General features: G+C 42.4%; 1 protein-coding gene across 1 annotated transcript in view; it reads right to left on the bottom strand.

Moving 5' to 3' along the window:
* Positions 1-12,930, bottom strand: part of LOC134566150 (balbiani ring protein 3-like) — a 438,349-nt gene that overhangs the window by 187,262 nt on the left and 238,157 nt on the right. Inside the window, exon 6 of the mRNA XM_063425856.1 lies at positions 12,670-12,819. Within this exon, the coding sequence (XP_063281926.1) occupies positions 12,670-12,819 (150 nt within the window). The remainder of the gene's footprint in view (positions 1-12,669; positions 12,820-12,930) is intronic.

Below are 12,930 nucleotides of genomic sequence, written 5' to 3' on the forward strand. Positions count from 1 at the left end.
TATATTAACCCTTTACTCCTCACCCTCTGCTAAAGTTTTCAATACAGGGTTCACATCCAGAGGTTTTTGTATTACAAATGGTACGAGACAGGGGTGTCCCTTGTCGCCCCTGATCTTTATTCTTTGTTTGGAACCTCTGGTGCAACATATAAAACTAGACCCATCACTTCCCGGTTTGTGCACTCCTGCAGGAGAAAAGAAAATTGCATTATTTGCAGATGATATTATAGTTTTTCTGGCCAACCCTAATGACACAATCCCACGTCTACTCAAGATCTTGTCCTCCTTTGGGTCTATATCCTATTACAAGAATAATATTAGTAAGACCCAAATACTTCCTATTAATCTACCTTCACAAATAGTAGGCACCTTGAAAAATAGCTATCCATTCGACTGGAGAACCACGTCACTATCCTACCTCGGCGTTAAAATTACCCTTTCCAACGCACTCATTATCAAAGAAAACCATGAAACGGTACTTTCCGCATTGACTAAACAGATGAGTTCTTGGGATAAACTTCATATGTCATGGCTTGGGAAAATCAACTCTGTAAAAATGATGATCCTACCCCATATTTTATATCTTTTTAGAACACTTCCAATTGCTCTTCCTAACAAACTTATCAAGCGTTTTCAATTTGCTATCAATGCCCATATTTGGAAAAAAAAGCCCCCAAGAGTATCCTTACAATCGATGTGGCGTCCACTTAGACAGGGAGGCCTTAGTATACCAAATATCCAACACTACTATAGAGCAACGAAACTGGCACAAAGCCCAGATATATTGACAGGCAGAACGAATCCTCTATGGCTCAACCTTGAGTCAGCGTGTAGCCAAACTCCTTCCCTGGCTAATGTCTTATGGACCTCATCCTCCCTCCCACGATCCGCTACAATACCAGCTACAAACTTCCTTATAACCTCTTGGAGGACCTGGAACAAATCAGTGTGGCCTCCTGAGGAACTACTATACCTTGCACCTCTTTCAGCCCTCTCGTTGTTCTCTCCTGATCTACCCACACAAAGGTGGTCAGATTTGGGTATCACACACATCCATTATATGTTCACTAAAAATGGCATTCGCCCCTTTCCAAAGCTGCAAGTTTCGTTCAAGTTGCCCTCTCGTGATCTATTTTTATATCTAAGAGTTAAACATATTTTGCTTTCCAAATCGATATCTTTCATGAACCCCCTATCATTTAGTAAGCTAGGTCAAAAATGGTACACCGCAAAGAAAATCCACCCATCGTGGAAATTTCTCTCATCATGCTACACAGCACAGGCAGGTCTTAATGCTACAAACAAATTGCCATATATGCTTAAATGGGAAAACAATATAGGAATGGAATATACATTGTCGGAGTGGGAGATGGCTATTAAATACACTAAACAATCTTCTAATTGTGTTACGCTATGGTAAGCCTATTTTAAGATTCTCATGCGTTGGTACATGGTCCCATCAAGATTATGCAAAATATATACTACTTTATCCCCACTATGTTGGAGATGCAACAAGGACTCAGGTTCTCTAGAACACATTTTTTGGGAATGTACCTACATACAATCATTCTGGAAATCCGTGCAGAGTTCGATATTCTTGCTGTGTAAGCTCTCACTCCCTCTCACACCGGACAACTATATTCTACACCTCATACCCAACCTGAGTGATATCCCAGCTAGGGACGCGATACTCAATATTTTGGTGGTCGCTAAGACCCGCATCGCAGCACACTGGAAAAGTACCCATTGTCCCGATATATCAGAAGTGCTTTCGAAAGTAGATTCCACGTACCACCATGAAAAGGAATGGGCAAAAAAGGGTAACGCAACAAAATTCCTCACTAATTGGCACAATTGGGAGTCTTTTTATAAATCCTATTCTAAATGAGATGACATAGTGGTTGACCATCTCACAGGTCTAACGAGAAGACATGGTATTATATCTATACTTCCATACACGTTAAAGGTCTGGACCAGTTACCTCTACGGTTATCCTACATTACCCCCCCCCCCCCCCCCCCGGTTTCCCTCTCTTCTCTTCCTACATATCATGTATAGAGGTTATAAAACACTACAATAAGACAACATCCACGTATTTAGTAAGCCTTTACAGAACTAAGGTAAACTGATTCCTCGCAACTCTGTACAACTACAGTGTAATTTTCTGAGCCATATATTACATTGATAATATATACTACTAGGTACACGATTTGGGTAAGATCGCTCACTTCCACGCACCTTGTAACATAGGCGTTCACAGGTTATTTTGTATGTAACGTAATGATGATATGATTATTTATACACTGTGGTATGTCAAAGCCAATGTAACAGTCATTTCCTTGTTTTATGCTTCCCTACTCAATGATGTATAATTCATGTAAATGCTTACATTTATCTAACAATTTGGATGTACTCCCTATTCTCTTTTCTTTTTTCTTTTTTCTGTTATTTCCTGTTTTTACTTGACAAAACCAATAAAAAGTAAACATTGAAAAAATAAAATGGATGCTGTACAGGAGGTGGGAGGGTCTGCTGCTGATTGGCTGGAATGTGTCTGCTGACTGTGAGGCACAGGGTCAAAGTTAAGTCAATGAGGACGAATAGGGGGCGGATCGAACCGCGCATGTGTTCGCCCACCGTGGCGAACGCGAACACGCTATGTTCGCCAGGAACTATTCGCCAGCGAACAGTTCGGTACATCACTAGTGGTGTCCCTCAGGGGTCTGTTCTGGGACCCCTTCTATTTAACATGTTTATAAATGATCTTGAAGACAGCATTGAAAGTCATGTTTCAGTGTTTGCAGATGACACAAAACTTTGTAAAATAATACGATGTGAGCAAAATATTACTTTGCTGCAGAGGGATTTAGATAGACTGGAGGACTGGGCACTCAAATGGCAGATGAAATTTAATGTTGAAAAATGCAAAGTTATGCACTTCGGCGTAAAGAATACACAAGCAACGTATACCCTTAATGGAAGCAAATTAGGGATAACAACACACGAAAAGGACTTGGGAATTGTTATAGACAACAAACTATGCAACAATGTGCAATGTCAATCAGCAGTGGCCAAGGTCAGTAAGGTATTGTTATGCATGAAAAAGGGCATTCATTCTCGGGACGAGAATATCATTTTGCCTCTTTATAAATCACTGGTAAGACCACATATTGAATATGCTGTGCAATTTTGGGCACCTGTTCAAAAGAAGGATATTATGGCACTAGAAAAAGTGCAGAAGCGCGCTACAAAATTAATAAAAGGAATGGAACATATCAGCTATGAAGAAAGGTTAACAAATTTAAACCTATTTAGTTTAGAAAAACGTCGCCTGAGAGGGGATATGAAACATTATACAAATATATTCGGGGCCAATACAAACCATTGTGTGGAAATCTATTCACAAACCGGACTTTACATAGGACACGAGGCCATGCGTTTAGACTGGAAGAAAGACGATTTCGTCTAATGCAAAGGAAAGGTTTTTTTACTGTAAGAACAATCAGGATGTGGAATTCTCTGCCTGAAGAAGTGGTTTTATCAGAGTCCATACAGATGTTCTAACAGCTACTAGATGCATACTTGCAAAAACAGAATATTCAAGGATATAATCTTTCAATGTAGGGTAATAACTGCTTGATCCAAGGATAAATCTGTCAGGGTACCTGTGGTCTCTACCTCCAAAAGAGGTAGAGACTTAGCTGTTCCACCATTCAGACGGTCTGATGACTCCCTTCCCCGCGGTCTATCCGGTCATGCAAGGCCGGCCGCGAGGGAGTGACTGCCTTTTACACCATCTAGGCAGGAAGTCATCATCAGGACACTCCCCCGGATCGACCTGTCAGTCAATTGCTGCAGGACCAATCAGGACGTCTCGGAGGTGTGGTTACTGCTCTGAACAGGGTATTTAACAGAGCTTCCTTCATTAGCTCATTGCCCTGTCGTGGTTCTAGCTTGTTCTAGTCACTCAGTGCTTGTGTATTCTATTATCCCTTTTGGTTTTAACCCGGCTTGTTTACCTTACCCTGCTTATCTCTGTTACCCTTGATTCGGCTTGTCTCTCGCTTACCTGTCTTCTGTTACCCTCGACCTCGGCTTGTCTTTGACCATTCTATACGGTACTACTTACGTTAGTCCGGCCATTCTAAGGTCCGGTATACGTATCTGGCTACTGTTTGTACTCTGCGTGTTGGATCCCTGTCCCGATCCTGACAAAATCTGACTGCCATTCTGGGGTCAAAAAGGAATTTTTTTCCTAGCTTGTTGCAAAATTGTGCTTCAAACTGGGTTTTTTGCCTTCTTTTGGATCAACAGCAAATAAAAAACAAACGTAGGAAGGCTGAACTTGATGAACGCAAGTCTCTTTTCAGCTATGTAACTATGTAACTATGTAACTATGTAACCTTATTCCAGTGCAGGGCTCCCTCGGCGCTGGTGACCTCTCCTCCCTGTCTGACGTCAGCTCCCCAGTCCGACATCACTGGAGCCGAATGCGCATGCATGCCAAGTGCCGCGCGTGCATTCAAAGTGTCCATATCTCAACGCTCTGCACAGATGCGCCTCTAGTGGCAGTCCGGAAGACAGCCACTAGAGGCAGGATTAACCCCAAATGTAAACATAGCAGTTCTCCGAAACTGCTATGTTTACATATGAAAAGTTAAAACATGAGGGACCTGGCACCAAGACCACTTCATTGAGCTGAAGTGGTCTGAGTGACTATAGTGTCCCTTTAAAAGAAGAAAAACTACCACAACAAGAGAAAATTAGAGGGGCAAAGGTTTAAAAATAATTTCAGGAAGTCTTACTTTATAGAGAGGGTAGTGGACGCATGGAATAGCCAACCAGCTGAAATGGTAGAGATTAACATAGTGAGGGAGTTTAAGCATGCCTGGGATAGGCATAAGGCTATCCTAGACTTAAGATAAGGCCAGGGACTACTTAAAAGTATTTAGAAAATTGGACAGACTTGATCAGCCAAATGGTTCTTATCTGCCATCTCATTCTATGTTTCTATGTTATTCACGACGCTCAATAAAAAGCAATATTCTACGAGACAGGGGTTTCATCCTAAACCCAGCAGAGGAGTTTATGGGAGGGTTGGTTGGCAGCGGGACAGTGTCACCATCCACTCCTGGACATCCAGCCCCAGCAATAGTCCTCTGTCCTCCTCCTTCTTCCCGGGCATGGAGAGGCATGGACAAACCCAGAGGCGCTAGAGACAGAGGCCAAGGACGTCTTCCACAGGTGGGTCCATGTGGCAGACCTCCCTGCCTCTGGATTATTATTTGAGAATGTTTTGTCTGTTTGTTCACCAGACCCTGGTTGTTCGTGTGTTTCTTGGTTGCATTCCCTAAAAGACCAACTAACTACCGAATAGCGGGACACCCAGCAGGGAAGTGTGCTGCTCGTTAACCTTTCTGACCTTGTTAACACTGTGGTTAACCGCAGCCACTTCCAACTTCAGAACGGTCGGCTGGGTGGTCGTCGTTCATATGAACGAACACGTGGTGGCGGCCATCTTGGACAGTTGAACGCCCAGTGGTGTTCGTCGTCAACCACATTGAACTAATTTCGGACACTATTTCCCACAAACACCGCTGAGATCACCAACCATCCGCCTCTTGCTTCCAGTTCATATGAACGCCGTGCCATTTGGTATATTGACAATATACGAACGGAACCGTCCCAGATAGCTAAACCCATGGAGCTCGTTCTTTCTGCCGAACGCCCAATGAACACACTTTAGCTCCATGGCGATTTGACTGTATACATGGGATCTGAGCGCTGTTCGGATATATTGAGCGCTCAGATCCAAGCTATCTGGGGATATGTCGAACGTGGGGGTTCCGTTCGGTAATATAATAATTATGTATTTTTACTGTTATTATAAAGTCTCTATACCTGGAGGTAATTGAGTTACTTCAGGCACTTAACCCAATTATCTCCAGGATAGAGAGGAGGAGCTGCACTGTTTATGTGGGAGGGTTTTCACACTGTAATTGAATATGATTGGATGTTGTAAATATGTCTCAGTATTCCACAAGGTCCCTATGGGAGTGTCCCTTGCTGGAAGACCTGCATAAAAGGCCGATATGCGGCCACCATTTAACAGATCCTGCTTGACCCTCAACACAGAGCCTCGTCTCGTGCTTGGGGGGATATTTCGTTAAGATTCCTGTTTGGTGCTTAGGAGTATTCGGTAGTTGACTTCGTTTTCGGGGAAAAGAAAAACCTTGGCCGCGTTAACCCCTTCTCATATCCGGGATACCGTCACAGTCCATTTTTACATTGCCCTACCAACTTTCATTGCAAGCAGTTTGTCTCTTTCCTTACCGTTCTCCTCAGATGCCTGAATTCTTAAGATGGTTTGATGTTTCGCCATAGAATTCAGTTCTCCCCCACGGCAGGCATACTGTCCTCCACCGCTATGGATTTCCAGGGAACACAGATCCCCCATCTAAATATAAATCCAGTCACTGTTCTCAAAAGGTGCTGTTTAATACACACAGGACGATGGTGGTTTCTTCAGCAACATATTGCATCAAGAAGAAGAATACCAAGAAGACAGGAGACTTTCGATTGGTCATCAACTTACGGCAGCTCAATACGTTTGTGGTGTAATTCAAGATGGAAGACATCAATCTACTACGGGATCTATTTGTTCAGGGTTACTGGTTCATTTACCTTGACCTTTAAAGACGCTTATCTTTCTGTGCCGGTCGCATCGTTTTGTAACTGCTTTACCAGACGTTAGTTTTAGTAAAGAGAGTTAATGCAAAATACTCGCTGTGGCAGACCTCGCTGCCTCTGAATTGTTATTTTAAACTATTTCGTCTGTTTATCCGCCAGTCCCCGGTTGTTCGTGTGTTTCATAATAATATTCCCTAAAACACGAATGAACTACCGAATGGCGGGCCACTCAGCAGGGAAGTGTGCTGCTTGTTAACCTTCTTGACCCTATTAACATTGTGGTTAACCGCAGCCACTTCCAACTCCCGAACGGTCGGCTGGGTGGTTGTCGTTCGTATGAACGAACACGTGGCGGCGGCCATCTTGGACAGTCGAACGCCCAGTGGTGTTCATCGACAAATACATGGAACTATTTTCGGACACTGATTCCCACGAACACTGCTGAGATCACTATCCCTCCATCTCTTCGTTCCAATTCATACGAACGCCGTGCCGTATATTGACAATCCACGAAAAGAACTTAGATAGCTAAACCCATGGAGCTCATTCTTTCTGCCGAATGCACAATGAACAGACTTTCAGCTCCATGGCGATTTGACTGTATGTATGGGATCTGAGCACTGTTCGGTTATATTGAGCGCTCAGATCCAAGCTATCTGGGGATATGTTGAACGTGGGGGTCCCGTTCAGTAAAATAAGACATGTATTTTTATGTGTTTTTACTGTTATTATAAAATGGGGATATTCTCTATCTCTGAAGGTAATTGAGTTACTTCAAGGCGCTTAACCCAATTATCTCCAGGATAGAGAGGAGGAGTTGTACTGTCTGTGTGTGAGTCTTTGCATTCTGTAAATGCATGTGATTGCTTACTGTAAAAATGCTGGAGGCACTCTTACCTTTAGGAGTTAAACTGTTTTTGAACGATTTAACCCTAAAGTTGCCTCCAGTGTCGGTCTTAGCTACTCCCCTAGCAGCATTCGGCTTCTAAAATGTAATTTACAAGAAGCACGGATTTCTGCCGGGCAGGGGCGCGGCTGATTGGCTGAAAGCGATCAGCTGACTTTCTCAGCCACTCAGTGACTCCCCATTCACTAAACTGGCTTGGAAAGAAACATATCTTTCTCAAAGGAAATTAATCCATTTTTTTTTCATTGGGTCTGTTTTGGTCACAGCCAGCAGAGCTGTGGCTAGGGATGCATAAACAGAAAAACAGTGATTTAACCCCTTAACACCGCAGCCAAATGTACAAGTTGTGAACGAAACAAAATGTAAACAAAACCTGGCATTTGCGCTATATGTCTGTCCAACCGTAATTCACCTCTTTCATATTAAATGCACCCCCCTTATTATATATCATTTTATTCAGGGGAAACAGGGCTTTCATTTAATATCAAATATTTAGCTATGAAACATAATTTAATATGAAAAAATGGGAGAAAATACGATTTTTTTTCTTTTTTTTAGTTCTACATGACATTTTAACTGTCAATGTCATAATACTGTTTGCTTTTACTGCAATAAAATACACATATTTGTATTCAGCAAAGTCTCACGTGTAAAACAGTACCCCCTATGTACAGGTTTTATGGTGTTTTGGGAAGTTACAGGGTCAAATATAGCGCGTTACATTTGAAATTGAAATTCGCCAGATTGGTTACGTTGCCTTTGAGTCTGTATAGTAGCCCAGGAAATAAATTTACATCCATAATGGCATACCATTTGCACTAGTAAACGACCCAAGGTATTGCAAATGGGGTATGTCCAGTCTTTTTTAGTAGCCATTTGGTCACAAACACTGGCCAAAGTTAGCGTTAGTATTTGTTTGTGTGTGAAAAATGCAAAAAACGCCAATTTTGGCCAGTGTTTGTGACTAAGTGGCTACTAAAAAAGACTGGACATACCCCATTTGCAATACCTTGGGTTGTCTACTATTGCAAATAGTATGCCATCGTAGGGGTAATTTTCATTCTTGGGCTACCATAGGGTCATAAAGGCAACGTAAGCAATCTGGCGAATTTTAAAGTGAAAAAAATGAAACACAAGCCTTATATTTGACGCTGTCATTTTTGAAAACACCATAAAACCTGTACATGAGGGGTACTGTTGTACTCAGGAGACTTCGCTGAACACAAATATTTGTGTTTTAAAACAGTAAAAAGTCTGGCCGTCGAACTAAGCAGAAGCAGGGGACACGAGCTCCTGCTCAACGGGCAGGAAAATCGGCAATATCAAGGGCCAAACAGCCCAAGGACCCAGCGGGGTGCATTACCCAAGTCGGGGGTGCACCTCTGAATATAACGAGACTTTTCTGAAGCCCGTAGGAGCTAAAAAGGCGGAACAGCAAACGCGGCCTACAGAAGCCGGAGTTGGGGAGAGGCGGCCGCTCTCTCTGACACCGGATCCCCTCAGCAACGAAAGCGGTCTCCAATTCCCCCCCCCCTTTGGACCGGTGGGGGATATCCCGGTCCTCCTGGACGGACAGACCAGGCAAGCTGACCAGCCCTAGGGCACACATAAACGGGAGAAGCACGAGTCAGGAGGAGAGCGTCTAAGATGGCCGCCCGTCACAGTTCACAAAGGGGAGCCACGAGCACCCGCATGCAGCCTTCCTCCATGGAGGCCCTCGACAGGCTCTGCTCAACCTTCTATGAGCTGCAGTGCAGCAGGGGTATGTCCAAACTACAAGCAGCACGAGCGGTGGCCATGTGGATCCGACCACTGACCCGCCGCCGCCATTTTGGCGCCCCACTGCAGGCATTCCAAGCGGGAGCCCGTCCAAGCAAGCACCGACAAGCAAATAAGAGAGAGACGGACCGCACTAACCTGAGCACACGCACCCACCCACACACAAGCGGCAAGGTGAACGCCGGGCAACCCCCAAAGCCCCAGCAACGTACCCCAGTACACCTCCGAAATGATGACCACCATGCGGCTACCTGGGACAGGAGCAGCACACCAAGCGACGGTACAGGAGGCCTCCACGCCTTACAGAGTTGGAGATGGAATCTCGGCGCCCTGGAGCAGAGGCCTACAGACACACCGGCTGAAGCCTCACCCCTGCCAGCTAGAGGCATAGGATGACTCTTAATACCCCATTGCTGGATGGCCTAGCGCCACGCCACCACGTCCCTGCAGCTGCAACGGACTTTACCTCACATCAGCAGGGCACCGCAAGATAGACTCATACTGACATTCCTAGCCTAGACGGCATCACCCACATAATGCTCACTCGATTTAGCAAGAAATGTCAGTACTGTGATATGGCTAAGGGTATGAGTTTCCTGTAACTGTTAACTTTATTAACCCTTTGCTTTACTTTAGTCAAGATGACCTGAATGCTAGCCACAGAATTTAACCGTTAATATCATAATGCTACCGCAACCTTTGTACTTTTGTCTCTCTTGTCTCTCTCTCTCATTTCCTGCTCTCCTCATGTACTCTCTTATCTCCTATAACAATTATTGAATAGAGCAACGCAAATCTCTCACCTGTGTAAGCTGAGTAATCTTGATTAAGATATGAGACCTAACTGCTAATAGACTGTAAGTTGTGACTAGTTAGATAGCCTGCTTCAGCGTGATTATATATAGGGCCGAAGCTAAAGAGACAACGATTAATGCACTTAATATCCATAAGCTACCGTAACCAAATGTCTGTGTAATTAATCTTAGACAGCCAGCATGTACTCAACCTGTTTTATCATTTATTGTTTAAAAACAAAAAAACATGTGCGCACCTTCTAAATGCTTAACAACTGTTTGAACTCTCGTATGTTTATATTACCTAAGAATGCTGTTGTGGCATTACAGTCAAGCGAATGTTATACATGCACATCAAAAATAAAGAATTTATAAAAAAAAAAACAGTAAAAAGTATTGCAGCAATAATATCGTCCGTGTAAGTGCTGTTTGTGCGTGAAAAATGCAAAAAACGTCACTTTTACTGGCGATATCATCGTTGTATTACAGTACCCCCCATGTACATGTTTTATGGTGTCTTGGAAAGTTATAGGGTTAAATATAGTGCTAGCAAATTAAATTCCCTTTACTTTCGGCATGGGTTGTCAGGCAGGTCCCGCTAATTGTAATTAATTAGGATACCTAATTATGTAAAATTATTACATAAATATATGTGTAGAATTAATATATGTATATATATACATATGTGTATATATACGTATATATATATATTTTTTTTTAATATTTTTATTTATATATAGGTATATATTTATAGTGATATATACGTATATATTTATGTATATAGATATATATATATTATTTCGTTATAAGTGTATTTTGATATAAATATATATATATATTAATATCACAATACAGTTAGAACGAAATAAAACACATCTATATATTTTTTAATATTTTATTTTTAATTATTTTTTTTATTTTATTTTTTTACGTATTTACATATTTATTTTTTTACATTATTTATAAATATATATAACAATATTTATATATATATTTAATCAGTATCAGTCTACGTGTAATTTGATATTAATATATATATATATAATTATATATATTAATATTAAAATACACCTAGACGGTGTATGTGTGTGTATGTATATGTGTATATATATACTTAGATCATATATATTTAATATATATATATATGATCTAAGTATATAATTAATTTTTTTTTACACTGTTTTAAAAAAAATTTATTTGATTTTAAGCCAGCAGGGGGACCAACTGTCATTACAGTTGGTCCCCCTGCTGGCAATGCAGCAGGCAGCTAACCCGGCCATGTGATTGTGAGGTCCTCGCAAGGACCTCACTCTCACATGGCCGGGAGGGCTCCTGGAGGGCGGACGTGCCGCGGGGGGCTCCCTGGGAGTCCCCCCAACCGCGATCGCCGGCGATCGACCGGGTAAGTTACAAAAAACCGGAGGGCGTACTATTACGCCCTGCGGCGTTTAGAGCCGCTTTTAAAAGGACGTAATAGTACGCCCTCCGGTCATAAGGGGTTAAAGGAACACTATAGTGTTAGAAAAACAAAACAGTATTCCTAACTCTATAGTGTCTCTCTGCCTTCGTGCCCATTAAACATATCTCTTTCCAGCACTGTGGTCCCACAGGTGCTGGATCGGTCTCCTCCTATCGCGACATTACGTTGAGGGGGGTACGTAATGCGCATGCGAGTCAAGAGCTGTGTGCAGATTATAGCTTCCCCATAGGAAAGCACTGAATCAAAGACATCTAACATCGTTTCACTGAGTTAAACTCCATGAGAATTCAGGAATCACGTCTTGTTGCCTCTGGAAGACAGCCACTAGAGGTTGTCTTAACCCTACAATGTAAACACTATAACATCTCTGAAACTGCAATGTTTACAGTGCAGGGTTAAGGGGACAGGGGAACTGCACCCAGACCACTTCAATGAGTGGAAGTGTTCTGGGTACCTATAGTGTTCTACACAGCAGAGATTACAGCATTGAATCTGCAGGGTCTTGATATATACTACAAAACTGCTTCATTAAGCTCTAGTTATTTTGGTGCTTGGTATAGCCTTTAACCCCTTAAGGACCCATGACATGTGTGACATGTCATGATTCCCTTTTATTACAGAAGTTTGGTCCTTAAGGGGTTAAAAACCAAATATTGTACTATTGCAAGTTCAAATCTTATTCGAACTTCTGTAGCTCTAGGTTTGGAGTGCTGGGTAAAGAACCTCTTCATCCTATGGGCAATGGAAGCATCTACCAGGGGTCCACATACAGTGAAGTGCCTCAGATGGGTTGAAAGATCACTTCCATGGAAGGGGGGTAGTATAAAATATAGGAATAGTCAAGCAGTGGTGTAGGGTCAGAGATACTAATCTGAGTTGGATATAATTTGTAGTAGATAGAACACTTTGCATGGTTCAGGTAGAGTTTAGGGTATACATGTATAATAGGGATCATTTTGTTGAAGGATTAACAAACAATTTTAGGAAACATTGAAGTGTAATGCAGTAAAGCAGCTTACCTTTGGCAGGGGTCTTGCACACAGTCCCCTCACTCTGTGGGCAGCATTTCATGTCCTCAAGGCAGTCTGTGTCCGAATCACACCACTTTGCTTTATCACCTTTACTAATTACAAATCGTTCAGGAGGGCACACACCAGGCTTCTCTGAACCTGTATTAAAAACAGGCATACATATGGAACAACCTATTTTCTTCCTTTATGGACACCTTTTTCTCAATAACATTCAACCAATCCCTTCTGCCCTAATAGGGAGGCACAGGT

Source organism: Pelobates fuscus, chromosome 6, assembly GCF_036172605.1.
Source record: "Pelobates fuscus isolate aPelFus1 chromosome 6, aPelFus1.pri, whole genome shotgun sequence".
NCBI classification, from domain to species: Eukaryota; Metazoa; Chordata; class Amphibia; order Anura; family Pelobatidae; genus Pelobates; species Pelobates fuscus.